This window comes from Oncorhynchus gorbuscha, unplaced genomic scaffold (assembly GCF_021184085.1).
Source record: "Oncorhynchus gorbuscha isolate QuinsamMale2020 ecotype Even-year unplaced genomic scaffold, OgorEven_v1.0 Un_scaffold_2913, whole genome shotgun sequence".
In the NCBI taxonomy this organism is placed as follows: domain Eukaryota; kingdom Metazoa; phylum Chordata; class Actinopteri; order Salmoniformes; family Salmonidae; genus Oncorhynchus; species Oncorhynchus gorbuscha.
The window spans coordinates 26,245-42,250 of record NW_025747300.1 but is presented as its reverse complement, the minus strand read 5'-3'; the positions used below and the strand labels follow the sequence as shown (position 1 = coordinate 42,250).

Here is a 16,006-nt window from a genome sequence, read left to right as displayed (position 1 = left end):
ATAAAATTTGATTTGGTTTGATTTCCCTGTCCTAGAATCGCCCAGGCAGCCCATTGACGATGTATGGGCACTGTACACAATGGTCATTAATACGATTCCAATCGAGTTTCCCATCTCCTTAAAAGTATCAATTCAATTCAAGGGCTTCATTGGCATGGGAAGAATATGTTAACATTGCCAGAGCAAGTGAAATATATAATAAACAAAAGTGAAATAAACAATAAAAATGTACAGTTAACATTACACTCACAGAAGTTCCAAAAGAATAAAGACATTTCAAATGTCATATCATCTGTGTATACAGTGTTGTAACGATGTGCAAATAGTTCAAGAACAAAAGGGAAAATAAATGAACATACACCTGGGTTGTATTTACAATGGTGTTTGTTCTTCACTGGTAGCCCTTTTCTTGTGGTAACAGGTCACAAATATTGCTGCTGTGATGGCACACTGTGGTGTTTCACCTGGTAGATATGGGAGTAGAAATTGGGTTTGTTTTCAAATTTGTTTTCAAATTCTTTGTGGATCTGTGTTATCTGAGGGAAATATGTGTCTCTAATATGTGTCTGTGACCACCCCTACACACGCATGGCTAGGTCTAACTCAACGTATGTTTCATTAAAAAATAAATAATAATATTCAACCTGAACTGAAAAGGACAATGTTGTTTGTACCCATAAAACCCCAACTACATAAAACAATAGAGCTCGAATTTGAGGCTTGCAGTATTTCATATTTCATTCGTTAACATTAATGAAGGTATCAGTACAGGCACTTCTTGGGGGTACATCCACATAGGATAAAGTAACCTAGTTGTTCTTTGATATTTTTAAAATGTATTTAACCTTTATTTAACTATATACAGACATTACAGATATACAGACATTACAGATATACAGACATTACAGATATACAGACATTACAGATATACAGACTACAGATATACAGACATTACAGATATACAGACATTACAGATATACAGACATTACAGATATACAGACTACAGATATACAGACATTACAGATATACAGACATTACAGATATACAGACATTGCAGACGATAATTGTTGGTACACAAAGACTGAGATAAAAATATATATATTTTTTTTTTTATATAGAATTTGTAATAAAGGCATGTTAGACAAGTCAGACTAAAAATTGTTTTGTTCGATAAATGTGTGTTGCAACAGCGCGCTCTGCCGCTCAAATAACCGAAGACAGTCCAAACATGCGTATGTCATTGCTACTTTTTTATTGGCTGCTTTCATTCACGTGATCAAAACATAATCATGGCGGTCTCCGCTGGAGTTCGGTCTAGCGTGGGGCTGACTTTGAGACTTTCTAGAGTTATACCAGATTGTAGCACATGTCCTTTCAACAGGTTGAATAGTTATTTGAATGGTATAGCTAGTTCGTCGAATGTTGATCGTTTTCGGACGTTGAACCGACACTTGCAGACATCCAAAGGTGAGTTGATCGGTTGCTAACTATCGCAGCTACACTTGGATTGCTATCTAACGTTAGCTAATTGTTCAGCTTCCATGAAACCAATTCATTTATATCAATTTAGTGCTGGACAGCTGCTAACAAGTTAGTTAGTTATGTCTACGAACATCGTAACTAGGTACTATTAGTAAGGATCCCGAGTGGCGCAGTGGTCTAGGGCACTGCATTTCGATGCTTGAGGTGTCACTACAGACACCCTGGTTCGATTCCAGGCTGTATCACAACCGGCCGTGACTGGGGATTGGGAGTCCCAAAGGCATCTGTTGCTAAGAATTTTTTGATAAGTTGTGTAACTAATCTCCAAAGCTGCAAATTCCCTGTAACTAAGTTGGTCTCAAAGTCGTACTGTAAGTCAGACAACCCGTAAGAGGATATGGAACTGAACGTCAACGATGTCTTTATTTTTTCTTTGTGAAGGTCTGTACCAAAGTGAGGCGGGTGCAAGTGCCGAAGACCCCCAAGAAGAGGTGTAAGTAACTACTTTGCCAGTGTATCATTTAGCGAGCTAATTGATTGTTAGCTATTTATGTATTTGCCATTTTCACTCCATTACAGTACATCCATGGTCAGGTTAGTAACCCTAACCCTTATGCAGACAAACTCAAGGGGATATACACATACTTTGTTACTGGTTTTCCTTAATGTCATTTGAGTGCATCATGCATTTATCACTTGCATTGTCATTTGTGAATTATGAGTTTTTAATATTGTTGTTTTTGGCCTGCTCTTAGGGTGAATGTGGTGTACATAGATAGATCAGGACAGAGGATTCCAGTGAAGGCTAAAGTGGGAGACAATGCAATGTACCTGGCCCATAGGCACAACATTGAACTGGAAGGTGAGTGCTAATAGGGTTTGTAATGACATCCTGAGAGAATTCAGGTCAAAAGTTGGTGATTGATTTCTCCATTATTGTATTCATGAAAACATTTTTTTTATTTAACTAGGCAAGTCAAATTCTTATTTTAGAATGATGGCCTACACCGGCCAAACCCGGACGGCGCTGGGCCAATTGTGCACTGCTCTATGGGATTCCCAATCACGGCCGGTTGTGATACAGCCTGGATTCAAACCAGGGTGTCTGTAGTGACGCCTCTATCACTGAGACGCACTGCATTAGACCGCTGTGCCTGGGAGCCACACTTACATCTAGTTTCTTTCTTCCTGTCCATGTGTGATTTTAAGGAGCGTGTGAGGCATCACTAGCTTGCTCAACGTGCCACGTGTATGTGAACAGAGACCATGTCGACAAGCTGCCAGAGCCTGACGAAAGGTATGAGATTGTTTTATAAGATATGCCATAGTCCATGAGAGCTCATGTCATTGCACGTCTTATGGTTGTATATTGCCCCTGTCAAACGCATACTATGAAAAACTAAACTTTTTTCATTGTCAACAAGACTCTTATAATGCAATGCAAATCAATGGCTTCAATTTGATTCTTCTCATCCCACAGAGAGGATGACATGCTGGACATGGCCCCAGCGCTACAGGAGAACTCCAGACTTGGCTGTCAGATCATCCTCACCCAGGAGCTGGAGGGCATCGAGCTTACCCTGCCTAAGGTCACCAGGAACTTCTACGTGGACGGCCATGTTCCCAAACCACACTGAGGACACTACACTCCACACTAGCACCCTACTTAGTGTGAAGCAATGTATTGGGCATGGATGCTTAAGTAGTATGGATGTTTACACTCCACACTAGCACCCTACTTAGTGTGAAGCAACGTATTGGGCATGCATTCTAAGTAGTATGCTAGTATGGATGTTGGAACACGGCCCCTCAGGACTGAGTCGTAAGAGAGAGAGAGAGAGAGTCGCTTGAAGGTTCCCTCCCAAGTCAAGAATGCTCTTACATATCCACATGACTGTGACCGAAGAATAAGCTATATACCAGTCACTGGCTGCATTTAGACAACGCCCCTGATGGGATTGGTCAAAAGACCAATTAGTGGAAAAAATATCAGAATTGGGCTGCCTGTGTAAACGCAGCCTCTGAAGTGTGTTGTATATGGCTCACACTGAAAGTAATGCTGATTGTGGAAGAGTTAGATGGTTTTCAGCATTCATGTATAAATATGTCATGTGTATAGAAGAGTTCTCAGGCCAAGATTGAGATGTCTATCAAACCGTTCAATGTCACACAGTTCTTTGTTTCATAGTAACCTGAGTCAGCATTTCAGAAAGGCCTGTTGTCATTGCTACGCAAATAACTTTGTGTCCTTGAATAGAACATTCCATGTTACAACTCATTTACAAAGGTCAACATACACACATCTCAGGTGGAGCTTCCAAATAGTCTCTACAATAAGAGCACTCGCATACAGCTAATGAACAGGATGTTATGTGTACGTATACATGGCTTTCACCATTATATCTACTTTGGGCCAGTTTCTAGGAATTTTACTGTTGTGGGTGTGTGGTGACTAGTCAAGACCGTAACAAGCCCATCCACAACACTGAAAGCCCTTTCCCTACATCAAGCCTGTCAGGAATCATTAACCGTCTCTGATGTAGCACTTTTGCAGTGTGTTTTGTAAGCAGAGGGCAGCTTGAGATCGATTGGAATGGAAAGGGTTGAATCTGTTAGATAACTAATGATGCCAAGGAGATACTTGGACTGCATTCACACAGGCAGCCTCATTTTGATATTTTTTTCCAATCACAGATCTTTGCACATCAAAGCTGATCTGATTGGTCAAAATGCAGCCTAAACCACTTGAAACTGACAGATGCATTTTGTCCAATTCCCAAGTTGTTTCTGTCCATCCATACCCAGTAATGATTTGCCTTGTCAATTCACCGTTAGTAGTCTCAACTGTCCATCAAAAAACACCTGTATCCAGTATTAGTTGGCTCCTTTACAAACCTGGAATGCTTTCACTTGTACTGTAATTAATGTGTCTGTCATACGCACAAGACGTGTAGGTGTATTATGTATATATGGTATATCTCAAATTTGCAAGTCTATTTTAGATTTGTGCAATAAAAATACCAAAAGTTTGTACTAGTCTGTCTTAAGTCCTATGCTTTTTAAAAACCACACTGAAGGCAATTGAACACCACAAGTGCAGTATTCAACACCAGTCCTTGAGAGCAGTTTAAATCCTCAAAACCCAGGAAATTGAAACCAATTGCATAATCGACCAATTAGCAATATCATACAAGGGTTAAGAAAACCACCTCTGGCCCTTTGAGGACTGACTTTGAATACCACTGCTAAAATGGCGTCGTTTAGGCAGCCCAATTCACATCATTGGTCTTTTGACCCATCAAAGATCTTTTCCCGAGCTGATCTGATGGGTCAAAACAACAATTAGCGAAAAATGATCAGAATTGAGCTGCCTTTCTAAACAGACAATGTGTCACTGCTAAATACTTATACATTGTATTTGTTTTGTGTGGGAGATCATTTTAAATGGTTCAAGATAAAGCATCGCTAGTCAAACTCAACAGTGTTTTGTAATGGATGACTATTCGTACAAAACATTAGTAGCCTATTTACCTGTATGTAAAAACGATTTATATATATATATATATATATACAGAAGAAACCGAGGCGCCACAAGGCCGACAATTCGGGAAAATCCAGAACGCAAATCACTCAACCCACACTTTTATGTGTTTATGCAGGTCAATCAACTTCAATCACAGACATCTGTGGCATCCTGTAGGCCCAACAACAAATGCATTGCGGTAACGTGACTATCAATTTCCTGAAACTAGTGATCAAATTGGGGGGAAATAACTTGTCATCTCTCTCAAGACGGATTCAGTGAGAAAACCAAGGGTGAGTCTGCATGTTGGCCCTGATCGCCTTGGTAAGAGACAACCGGGATCACCAACGTGATCAGGACATTACATAATCAAACGATTGAACTCGATAGTTTCAATAACTATTTAATCCGATCGATCACAGGGATCTCATAATTCGATTTTTTTTATTTAAATACTTGACATTTTCTAAGGTAGGATGTGGAGATATTGTGTGGCAGAAAAGTTCGTATTCAAACACACGGCCTCAGTGTGCCCTCAGACTGAGCAGTGAGCTCGAGCAAGATGTGTCATCCTCATTCAGGACGTTAATCAAATAGTAGAATGCAGATGATTACGTTTTGAGGAGAAATTCATACAACTTGACAAAGTAAGTGTGTATCAATAGGCTATATCGTGTTAGTTAATGTCATTGTAGGCTTACTCATTATTTGCTAAAGGTTTGTTGGGCCATTAATTCTAGCTCTGCTCACGAAGCTAATTTGATTTTGACAGCTAATTCAGACTTCTAGAAGAGTAGTAGGGTACTAATAGGCTACTTTACAATCTTTGTAGTTTGAATTATTATAGTATAATGAAATCAACTGTCATGTGTAATCATTTATTGTAATTTGTAAGTATTTGTTTTTATTTAGTGTGTGTGTACCGGTAAAAGGTTTTAAACACCTAGTCATTCAAGTGTTTATTTTTTACTATTTTCTACATTGTAGAATAAAGTGAAGACATCAAAACTATGAAATGACACTGAATCATGTAGTAACACAAAAAGTCTTAAACAAATCAAAATATATTTGAAATTCTTCAAATAGCCACCCTTTGCCTTGATGACAGCTTTGCACACTCTTGGCATTCTTTCAACCAGAGAGAATACTTCACGAGGAATACTTTTCCAACAGTCTTGAAGGAGTTCCCACATATGTTGAGCACTTGTTGGCTGCTTTTCCTTCACTCTGCGGTCCAACTCATCCCAAAACATCTCAATTTGTGGAACTCCATCACTCTACTTCTTGGTCAAATAGCCCTGAAACACCCTGGAGGTGGGTGTCGTTGTCCTGTGGAAAAACAAACAATAGACCCCCTAGGTGCAAACCAGATGGGATGGTGTATCACTGCAGAATGCTGTGGTAGCCATGCTGGTTAAGTGTGCTGTGAATTCTAAATAAATCACAGACAGTGTTACCAGCATAGCACCTATTCCTCCATGCTTCACGTTGGGAACCACACAAGCGGAGATCATCCTTTTAACCTAGTCTATGTCTCAAAGACACGGCAGTTGGAACCAAAAAAACTCACATTTGGACTCCTCAGCCCTAAGAACAGATTTCCACCAGTCTAATGTCCATTGCTCGTGTTTCTTGGCCCAAGCAAGTCTTATTATTGGTGGCCTTTAGTAGTGGTTTCTTGGCAGCAAGTTGACCATGAAAATCTGATTCACGCAGTCTCCTCTGAACAGTTGATGTTGAGATGAGTCTGTGACTTGAAGGCTGTGAACCATTTATTTGGGCTGCAATCTGAGGTGCAGTTAACTCTAATGAGCTTATTCTCTGCAGCAGAGGTAACTCTGGGTCTTTCATGTGGCGGTCCTCATGAGAGCCAGTTTCATTATGATGCTTGATGGTTTTTGTGACTGCACTTGAAGAAACTTTCAAAGTTCTTGAACATTTTCATATTGGCCTTCATGTCTTCAAGTAATGATGGACTGTCGTTACTCTTTGCTTATTTTAGCTGTTTTCCCGTAATATGGACTTGGTCTTTTTCCAAATAGGGCAAGCTTCTGTATACCAACCCTACCTTGTCACAACACAACTGATTGGCTCAAAAGCATTAAGAACAAAATACATTCCGGAAATTAACTTTTAAAGCACACCTGTTAATTGAAATGCATTCCAGGTGACTACATCGTGAAGCTGGTTGAGAGACTGACAATAGTGTGCAAAGCTGTCATCAAGGCAAAGGGTGGCTATTTGAAGAATCTCAAATATAAAATATATTTTGATATGTTTAACCCTTTGGTTACTACATGATTCCATAGGTGTTATTTCATAGTTTTGATGTCTTCACTATTATTCTACAATGTAGAAAATATTAAAAATCAAGAAAAATCCTTGAATGAGTAGGTGTGTCCAAACTTTTGACTGGTACTGTATTCAGCTGATAACTTTAATTATACTTTAACAATAAAACATATTGTATTTACATTCAAACCTGTATTGTCACTTAATAGTATAGGAAACCCTTTCCAATTTATTCCTTTCCACAATATGGGCACATCAAGATGAACACAGGAGCCATTTACAGACCAGGCAACCAAGGGACCATGGAAGATCTGGACACCCAGGAGGGCCTGCAGGTGTGTGTGCTGTGCTTGAGGTGGGTCAATATTATCTCAGTGTGTGGTTGAGTCTTCTCTCTTTTATTTTTATTCAGGTGACCCAGTCCACTATCCTCTACCTCATCCAAGAAGCCTCCAAGCTAGCAACTCCCACCCCTGTCCACAACCGCTCCATAGACTCAAAGCCTAAGACTTTACCCGTATCAAATGAAAGGTCTAAAAAGAATCAAGTGTCTGATCATAGACCTTCTCCTCCTCAGCACAATTCCTCTCTCATGGGCCTTCATAACCAGCCAAAAGATGACTTAGAACAATGTAAGAGACATACAAACTCAGTCCTGCCCAGCCGTCATAGTAGCAGCAGTCCGTGGGAGTTGATGAGCCTGATCAACATGCAGTGTGAGAGACTCCTCCAGTCAGATGACCAAGAGGGAACCTCCGCTAGGGCTCAGTTGGTTCCTATAGACTCTGACGATCATCCACCTGAAGGTGTGGGGTACAGTAGGAACACTGTCCCTGTCTGCCCCACTCTAGTCAGTACCAGAGGGGATTCTCCCCATCCGCATGTCGTGTCCAGGGGAGAGATGGGGGAGTTGGGTGGCGGTGGTTATTGCTCACCCACAAGTCCAGGTACCAGTTCTCAGACATCACCGGATGTCAATGGTAGCAACAAAACTAAACCTGGTGTGGGAGCTTCAGACTCTGAGGTTGTAACGAACAAAGAAACGGGAGCCACGTTTTGTCTTAACGGTGATGGATTGTCTGTGAGTGAAGAAAGCAGAAAGGTCCCCTGTGCCTTAGTCCAAGACGACAACACAGTGAAGGAGGTCCGTCCTGAGGCAAAAGACGGGCTGTCAGTTAAACATCCGTCTGTGTCATATATAAACCTGTTTGGGCAAACGCTTGTCCACAAAGTAGCTACAATTAAGGATGCAGCAAGTCTGTCGCCTCCCTCCGTAGACACCATGACATGCTTACATCCAGGCCCAGAAGAGCTGAACCTTAACATGACCCTGGACTTCAACTCCAACATATGTTTTACCTTTGACCCCAAGGAAGACATGCCACCAGCCCCAAACTCCTCTTATAATACTATGTTGCTCATATTGAACAGTGAAGCAGGGTCTGTGAATGTGAACGAAAAGTCAGTACAAGATGGCAGTATTGCAGGCGTCAAAGCGGAGCTCAACGAAAGCTCCATGGAAGAGGACACAGACACAGTACAAGATACCAGTATTATTACAGACTCTCCGTTGGACCTCACCCAAAGGTGCAAGGACTTGGAGGATGACATGGACACTATCCCCACAGCCCCCCAGTCTCCCTCTCCATCTATCCCCATGTGGAGGTCCACCAAGGCCCCCAGGAAGCAGCTCCGTCCCAGCCGGAGTGTGGATGTTGGAGACCCAGACTTCCAGGGAGTGACGTTCCGGATGCAGACGGAACTGGACGACAGCAGGGAGCAGTGTCGCCTTCTCATCACCTCCAAGAAGTACAGGTATGGTCGATGTCAGAGTACTTTGCACTTTGCTCTTTCTCCCCAGAACTCAAAAACATGTATTATATTATTTAGCGCTGCCGTAATAGAACGTATTATATGAAATGTAATTTGTATGTCACAAATTTCCCTATGCGGTATATTGTTGTAAAATATCTCACAATGTTCTCTACAAACTTGTGTGTGTCCTAGTGAAGAGCTCTCTAGTGGTCCGACCAGGAGGTCACTGAGAGCAGGCAGGTCCCGTTCATCCCAGAGTTCCATGAGGACCAGCAGCTCTGAAGAGAGCGACCCCTCCTCCAGTGAATACCAATCTCTATCACTCTTCACCAGGAGGGGGCGCCACTACTGCACAAAACCATACCAGCACCGTAGAAATAGGCAGAACACTACACTCTTAGAAAAAAGGGTTCATGAGAGGTTAATTGCAGGGACTGTATGTTTTGTGTAGAACTATTTCTACTCCCGTAATCCAGGAGGGGGTACCATTACAACACAAATCCAAACGCTTTAACTAGAACCATAGACAGGTGGAATACATTTGATGAGGGGGAGTTTTAATGGAGGTATTTTGGGAAACGGCTGTGTAAACATCCTAAGACTTTAATGAGTAACGTAGTGTACAGTGTTGAGGGCAGGGTTGCGAGATCAGGTTGTGTTTTGGCACTCCCACTCACCGTGCACCTAGAAAGAAAACCGAATGAGAGAGAAGCCGCATACTGAGTCATGGAAACATGTCATTTCATTATTCTACAACATATATTTAGGAGGATTAGGGCACAAGGCCTGTTTGTTTGTACTGATAGCCACTCCTTTCTCCTCCCCATCAGAGAATAAGATCTGTGCCTCTTGCTGCACCATGAAGACTCCTCTGTGGCGAGATGCTGAGGATGGTACCCCGCTGTGTAACGCCTGTGGAATAAGGTGAGTCACGTTAAATACAGTGCATTATCAAGCACATCGTCACGGCCCAGAGTTTCTCCTGGTCAGGTCACGTGGCCATGAACTCTGACCCTGTGGTTATAGTAAATGGTGACAGTGACGTAGATGGTTTGATGACCACAATGTTGCATAACCCTGTATGTGAGCAGAATTAGAACTTGAAGGACACATAAGGCCATCAATCACTGTGACAGTTGAAGTCGGAAGTTTACATACACTTAGGTTGAAGTCATTAAAACTCGTTTTTCAACCACTCCACAAATTTCTTGTTAACAAACCAAAGTTTTGGCAAGTCTGTTAGGACATCTACTTTGTGAATGACACAAGTCATTTTTCCAACAATTGTTTACAGACAGATTATTTCACTGTATCACAATTCCAGTGGGTCAGAAGTTGACATATACTAATTTGACTGTGCCTTTTAAACAGATTGGAAAATTCCATAAAATTATGTGATGGCTTTAGAAGCTTCTGATAGGTTAATTGGCATAATTTGAGTCAATTGGAGGTGTACCTGTGGATGTATTTTAAGTCCTACCTTCCATCTCAGTGCCTCTGCTTGACATCATGGGGAAAATCAAAAGAAATCAGCCAAGAACTCAGAATTTTTTTTTGTCGACCTCCACAAGTCTGGTTCATCCTTGGGAGCAATTTCCAAATGCCTGAAGGTACCACGTTCATCTGTACAAACAATAGTACGCAAATCTAAACATCATGGGACCACGCAGCCGTCATACTGATCAGGAAGGAGACGCGTTCTGTCTCCTAGAGATGAATGTACTTTGGTGTGAAAAGTGCAAATCAATCCCAGAACAACGGCAAAGGACCTTGTGAAGATGCTGGAGGAAACGGGTACAAAAGTATCTATATCCACAGTAAAACAAGTCCTATATTGGCATAACCTGAAAGGCCGCTCAGCAAGGAAGAAGCCACTGCTGCAAAACCGCCATTAAAAAAGCCAAACTACAGTTTGCAACTGTAGATGGGGACAAAGATTGTACTTTTTGGAGAAATTTCCTCTGGTCTGATGAAACAAAAATGGAACTGTTTGGCCATAATGACCATCGTTATGTTTGGAGGAAAAAGGGGGAGGTTTGCAAGCCGAAGATCCTAACTGACCTAAGACAGGGAATTTTTACTAGGATTAAATGTCAGGAATTGTGAAAAACTCAGTTTAAATTTATTTGGCTAAGGTGTATGTAAACTTCCGACCTCCATTGAATATCCCCTGTTATTCTCCTCCATGTCTACTTACTCCTCAGGTATAAGAAGTACAAGGTACGCTGTCTGCAGTGTTGGCACATCCCTAGGAAGGAGGGCAACTCCAACTCGCGCTGCTTCAAATGTGGAAACTTATCACGGCTGGCTACGTCCCACCGCAAGCACTCTGCCTTGTAGGGGAAGGGAACACACTTAGGCCTTGGCATGAGGTCCTAGACACTGATACCACAGACAGTCTCCTCCAGGTACATGGTAATTGGCCACCCCTCCTGACTTTGAGACTCTTGGAGTTATTTGATAATTTATTACATCACATACTGTCATAGTGTGTCACGGTGTTGGCTGAGCCATGGTGAGTCACAGTCTGACGGGTCTGGCTGCTTTTAGCACTGTAGCGTGCGCTTGTCACTTTAGGAAGAAAGAGTTCAAATGAAGAACAGTCTCCTGCTTGGAGGCTGTGTCTGACAATAGACTGTCTGTCTGAAATGACCCTGACAAAAGTAGTGCACTATACAGGGAATTGGGAGTCTCTGGCCAAAGGTAGTGCACTTTTGGGACTAAGGACCCATGGCTCTGGCCAAAGACTGTGCCCTGCTTTACTGGGAATAGGTAGCCATTTTGGACTGTTTTACTCCCCTTGTTTACTAGGCTTGACATTGGTGCTATCCAGTTTGTATGTTACATTAAGTTCAATTAATTTGAGTGATATATTATCTGTTCTGGTTTAGTTTATTATTATTGTTGTTTCTATTTGGTTGTTTCTGGACTGCCCTTAGCATTAACTGGCTGGATTAGAGATGAAGCAATTCCTTATCTTGACTGTTTCCTGTAAACAAATAAAAATAAACGTTTGTGTTAGTGTGTACTACACTTTTGGGTTTGGTGTGCATAAAATCCGTGTTAACATATCTTATTCGGTTTGTTTTCATTTCATCTCTCAACCCTCTGAATGTGTGTGTCTACGACTTGGCCTAGAATGAGGAATATGAATTGATGCGGAACCATATTCAAACTGATTTGTGCGAATTGCTTAAGGGATGTTTCTATGCTTAAATTAAATGCAATTAGTGGGACTTCAAAATGTATCAAAATAAGAAAGATGCAAGTTTAATATCAGACACTGCTGCAGCAGGATTGAATACATGCCCTGGCCTGTGCATTATTTTGTGCCTGTAGTGAAACGGCCCTTTTTTCTTTTGCCGATGTGTCTTTTTCAAATCAGAAAAGTGCATAATCCATTCTGAAATAATAACCACACAGTATTAGCCGTGTGCTCGGACACCCACTTGCGTTACCTGCGGGAAATATTGGAATTCTCATGAAGTATTTAGTATAGACCAGTTTTAAATTAAAATCTGTCTCCTGCTAGCTTGTCTTTCACATGTATAAGTGGCCTAACCTAATCATAACATTTAGTTAAATCATATATGATTCGTTATAGCTGGCCATAAACTTAATGGAAAGAATGGCTAATACGTGATTTTTAATTGATTACACAATATAGAGCAAGCTAGTGTCTTATAATGTTTATGCATTACTGCAAAGAGACCACACGTAAAAGCACAGCGGTTGTGCGTGCTCTGGCACCGAAGTAATTTTGTCCTAGCTCACCAGTTCAGTGCTTCTTCATTCATTTTTCCTTTCAGAAAACAATACATGTTTAACCATATTTGACTCAAGTGAAATAAAAGCCATCATAAAAGGATGCTCTGGACCGAGAGCTGGGTAGGATTGGCATTTGTTGTGGGAGACCGATTCTATTCAAATCAAAGGCTGTAGGTATTCAGTAATGGTTTAACAAATGGGAGAACGGGATGTATTCTTGAGTCATGTTATCTGTTAAACGTGTCGAAGAAAACTGACAATAGTTCACCCATCAAATGATTACAATCACGCTTCTGATTTGAGTACAAAGTGCATTTGTATTGAGTGTATGACAGACAACACGCCCCGAAGACTGTGTCCTAATGTGCCATTGTGTGTTGGACATAAAGTTGTCTAATGGCTTTATTCCATACGTTAGTTCTCCCCAAGATCAAAAACACGTTTGTAGGCCCAATGATTGTTGTGACTGCTTGTGATGGATGTTTACGTTCGTAAGTCTTTGTCGTAATTATTTTCAGGACTGAAGAGGAAGAGCAGCAGGAGGAGGGGGGTGAAAAGTATTTTCGTGCAGCTGGGTTTTCTTTTCTTTTTTTTTGTTAATGAAAAGCGAAAAGGCAGGAGGCAGGAGGCAGGAGGCAGGCCCGTCGCGTGTGTCGGCTCTGGCTGGTGTCCGACCCGAGGCTCATCATCTCGCCTGTTGGCGCATGCAGGTGGCACCGGACCCGCGAGAGGATTATGACCCTGGAAGGAGAGCTCGAACTCATGGAGAGGGCAGATGCCGACGTGGATGGAAAAGGGAACAAAGCTACCCGGAACGAGGGGTATGTATCTTTAACCAAAGAAGACGGGGCCGATTTGGAGCAGCAAGGCGCTGCGTCCTCGTCTCCAAAACAGCCAGCGAAGGATACGGAGGATGAGGGTGACTTTACGCCGAACTGTACAGAGAGAATCGCTGCCTCGGTGAAACCTCCGTACTCCTACATCGCTCTTATCACCATGGCAATCCTCCAGAGCCCGAAGAAAAGACTGACTCTCTCGGAGATATGTGACTTCATCAGCCAGCGCTTCCCGTATTACGGGGAGAGGTTCCCGGCGTGGCAGAACTCCATCCGTCACAACTTGTCCCTCAACGACTGCTTCGTCAAAATGCCCCGCGAGCCAGGTAACCCCGGGAAGGGGAACTACTGGACGTTAGACCCTATGTCGTCTCATATGTTCGAGAACGGGAGCTTCCTACGGCGGAGGAAACGTTTCAAACGGCAGAATTACCGGTTTGGAATGATGGACACCCGGTGCCCGCTCGAGCGCAGCAGCGTGCTCCCAGGATTTTCCTTCTACGGGACGAACGGAATAGGGCCGTGTCATTTTCAGGTACCCGGTTTGGAATTGTACCGTCACTTGGGCATCGAACATCATTCTGTTTCTAACCAAAGCATCCCACCAGTGAGCAACATCTTGCCCGCGCTCTCCTCACTTTTATCAAGGAATTCGAACGTTGTCCAAAAGACATTTCTTCCACATCCGTCTCTTAGCTTTGAGAATTTCGAAACGACGCGCCGCTCAGCCTCCACGGTGGCCCAAGCTTTGGTCCCCGGATCTTCATTTCTGTCCCCGGCCTCGCTCCATTCAATGGGCGCTCCGCATCTCTGGAGCTTTCATCCCGAGTACCACAAACTACGCGCTCTCCCCAACTCCAGCCGTATAGCAAATGAACTCTTGCAGCAACTTGGTGACAAATAGCTTAATCAATAGTGTTTTCTGTATTGACGAGGATTCATCAGGGAAAACCACCTTTCATATATTTGTATCTATTCAATTAAACAAATGCTTCAAATGGAAAAAAAAATGTTTTGAAGATGTGTCAATTGAGTCAACATTTTTAACAATGTTAGTGGCCAACCCCAAAAAATGTTTTGCAATGTAAATGTTTGAGGCCTATATTTTGTGTAAATAAGCACTTTATAATTAAATGTTTTCATTTGACATTTGGCAACATCATTAATTGTAATGTTGAAAACAACAAAAAAATCAAATTGAACAAGTCAGATTTATTATACAACTTCTCTTGATTCACTAACGCAGAACCTCTCCGAATTAGCCTAATCTCCCAAATGTGCCAATCTTGCCAGTGGCAAATGTAATCTCTATACTTTGACAATGTTATATTTTGCCTTATTTATCTTTAAGGCGAAGTGTGTTTTCCTACACTGTGGAATCAAAAACACACAAAATATTTGGAGCGCAAACAACGTGGAGCCCTGAAACATAAAACCACAAGTTTTCAATAGCCTTTTATTTTCAAAGGTGCCTGGTCTTATTTTTGTTAAAGTTGACAATATTTGGTTTGATTGACTGGCGTTATAATTTTACAAATTATCATTTGAAAATGTTTCATTCAGTAGCTTAATTTCTGCTACATTTGGCCATGCCTGCGTGGCAGAAAATATGAGCTTCACCTGCTTGGGCACGCGAGTGGAAACCGTTTAAATGTGACGACATCAGTGAGTTTATTTTATTTTACTCTTCGTGTCAACGATTTCCACATACATTACAAATATATATATATATTTGTAATGTATATGCAAGATCTCACAGTTCACACACACATCTGCCCATTCTTCATCTCTCGCTCGAGTTTCTCTGTATGCGCGTGTGTGTGTGAATCGGTGCGTGTCCTGCACCCCTACATGTGTTAGAAGGCATTCCACAGTCAAAACGAACGCCTTCGTATTATAAAGACCTACAGTTCCAAATCCGGCACGCTAAATAAGTTATGAAACATCTGCTTGTTCTGTAATGTTGCTACACGATTAACCAGACGCATCTAGAGAGATCCAGCCTACATTAAACATCACATTGTATATTATTGAGTGTAATGTGCAGTTGTTTACTTCAATGCAGCCTATATTTGTCTGTGTCTATAGATTCTGTGTGCTGTCTTGGACTTGGGCTATAGTGTTTACCATATGCCTGCCTCTCCATTTCAGAAAGACCCATGTCAGCATTACTACACAGGTTTAACACACTCATATTACTCACTTTAGTTGAAACCATCAGTGGATACAGCATAGGGATACTATTAATACATACATTTGTGGATGGGAGTCATTATTGAGTTTTGGGGAT

The 16,006-nt window shown here is 41.8% G+C and overlaps 3 protein-coding genes across 6 annotated transcripts; all 3 read left to right on the top strand.

Moving 5' to 3' along the window:
- The first annotated feature begins 1,281 nt into the window (after positions 1 to 1,281).
- On the top strand, positions 1,282 to 4,511 carry LOC124027039 (ferredoxin-2, mitochondrial-like). Of its 2 annotated transcripts, XM_046339597.1 has the most exons (6): positions 1,282 to 1,467; positions 1,924 to 1,975; positions 2,238 to 2,344; positions 2,692 to 2,779; positions 2,963 to 3,125; positions 3,199 to 4,511. In XM_046339597.1, exons 1-5 carry the CDS (start codon positions 1,290 to 1,292, stop codon positions 3,117 to 3,119), a joined length of 582 nt encoding a protein of 193 aa, XP_046195553.1. In that variant the 5' UTR covers positions 1,282 to 1,289; the 3' UTR covers positions 3,120 to 3,125; positions 3,199 to 4,511. The 2 variants fall into 2 exon arrangements, with proteins under 2 accessions (XP_046195553.1, XP_046195552.1); XM_046339596.1 differs by having other exon boundaries at positions 2,963 to 4,511.
- Positions 4,512 to 5,245: 734 nt separating this feature from the next.
- On the top strand, positions 5,246 to 11,509 carry LOC124027040. 3 transcript variants are annotated; one of them, XM_046339599.1, is made up of 6 exons: positions 5,246 to 5,298; positions 7,558 to 7,632; positions 7,710 to 9,112; positions 9,305 to 9,414; positions 9,943 to 10,036; positions 11,317 to 11,509. In XM_046339599.1, exons 2-6 carry the CDS (start codon positions 7,558 to 7,560, stop codon positions 11,450 to 11,452), a joined length of 1,818 nt encoding a protein of 605 aa, XP_046195555.1. In that variant the 5' UTR covers positions 5,246 to 5,298; the 3' UTR covers positions 11,453 to 11,509. The 3 variants fall into 3 exon arrangements, with proteins under 3 accessions (XP_046195555.1, XP_046195556.1, XP_046195554.1); XM_046339600.1 differs by lacking the exon at positions 5,246 to 5,298 and adding an exon at positions 5,309 to 5,652; XM_046339598.1 differs by lacking the exon at positions 5,246 to 5,298 and adding an exon at positions 5,309 to 5,652 and having other exon boundaries at positions 7,507 to 7,632.
- Positions 11,510 to 13,413: 1,904 nt separating this feature from the next.
- Positions 13,414 to 15,740, top strand: LOC124027042 (forkhead box protein D1-like). The gene has a single exon (XM_046339601.1). It carries the CDS (start codon positions 13,616 to 13,618, stop codon positions 14,618 to 14,620), a length of 1,005 nt encoding a protein of 334 aa, XP_046195557.1. The 5' UTR covers positions 13,414 to 13,615; the 3' UTR covers positions 14,621 to 15,740.
- The last annotated feature ends 266 nt before the right edge of the window (positions 15,741 to 16,006 follow it).

Coding starts and splice junctions, on each gene's coding strand:
- LOC124027039 (XM_046339597.1), top strand. CDS start 1,290: ATGGCGGTCTCCGCTGGAGTTCGGTCTAGCGTGGGGCTGACTTTGAGA. Junction 1,976..2,237: donor GAAGACCCCCAAGAAGAGGT/GTAAGTAACTAC, acceptor GCCTGCTCTTAG/GGTGAATGTGGTGTACATAG. Junction 2,780..2,962: donor CTGCCAGAGCCTGACGAAAG/GTATGAGATTGT, acceptor CTCATCCCACAG/AGAGGATGACATGCTGGACA.
- LOC124027040 (XM_046339599.1), top strand. CDS start 7,558: ATGAACACAGGAGCCATTTACAGACCAGGCAACCAAGGGACCATGGAA. Junction 9,113..9,304: donor ATCACCTCCAAGAAGTACAG/GTATGGTCGATG, acceptor TGTGTGTCCTAG/TGAAGAGCTCTCTAGTGGTC. Junction 9,415..9,942: donor AGAGAGCGACCCCTCCTCCA/GTGAATACCAAT, acceptor CCTCCCCATCAG/AGAATAAGATCTGTGCCTCT.
- LOC124027042 (XM_046339601.1), top strand. CDS start 13,616: ATGACCCTGGAAGGAGAGCTCGAACTCATGGAGAGGGCAGATGCCGAC.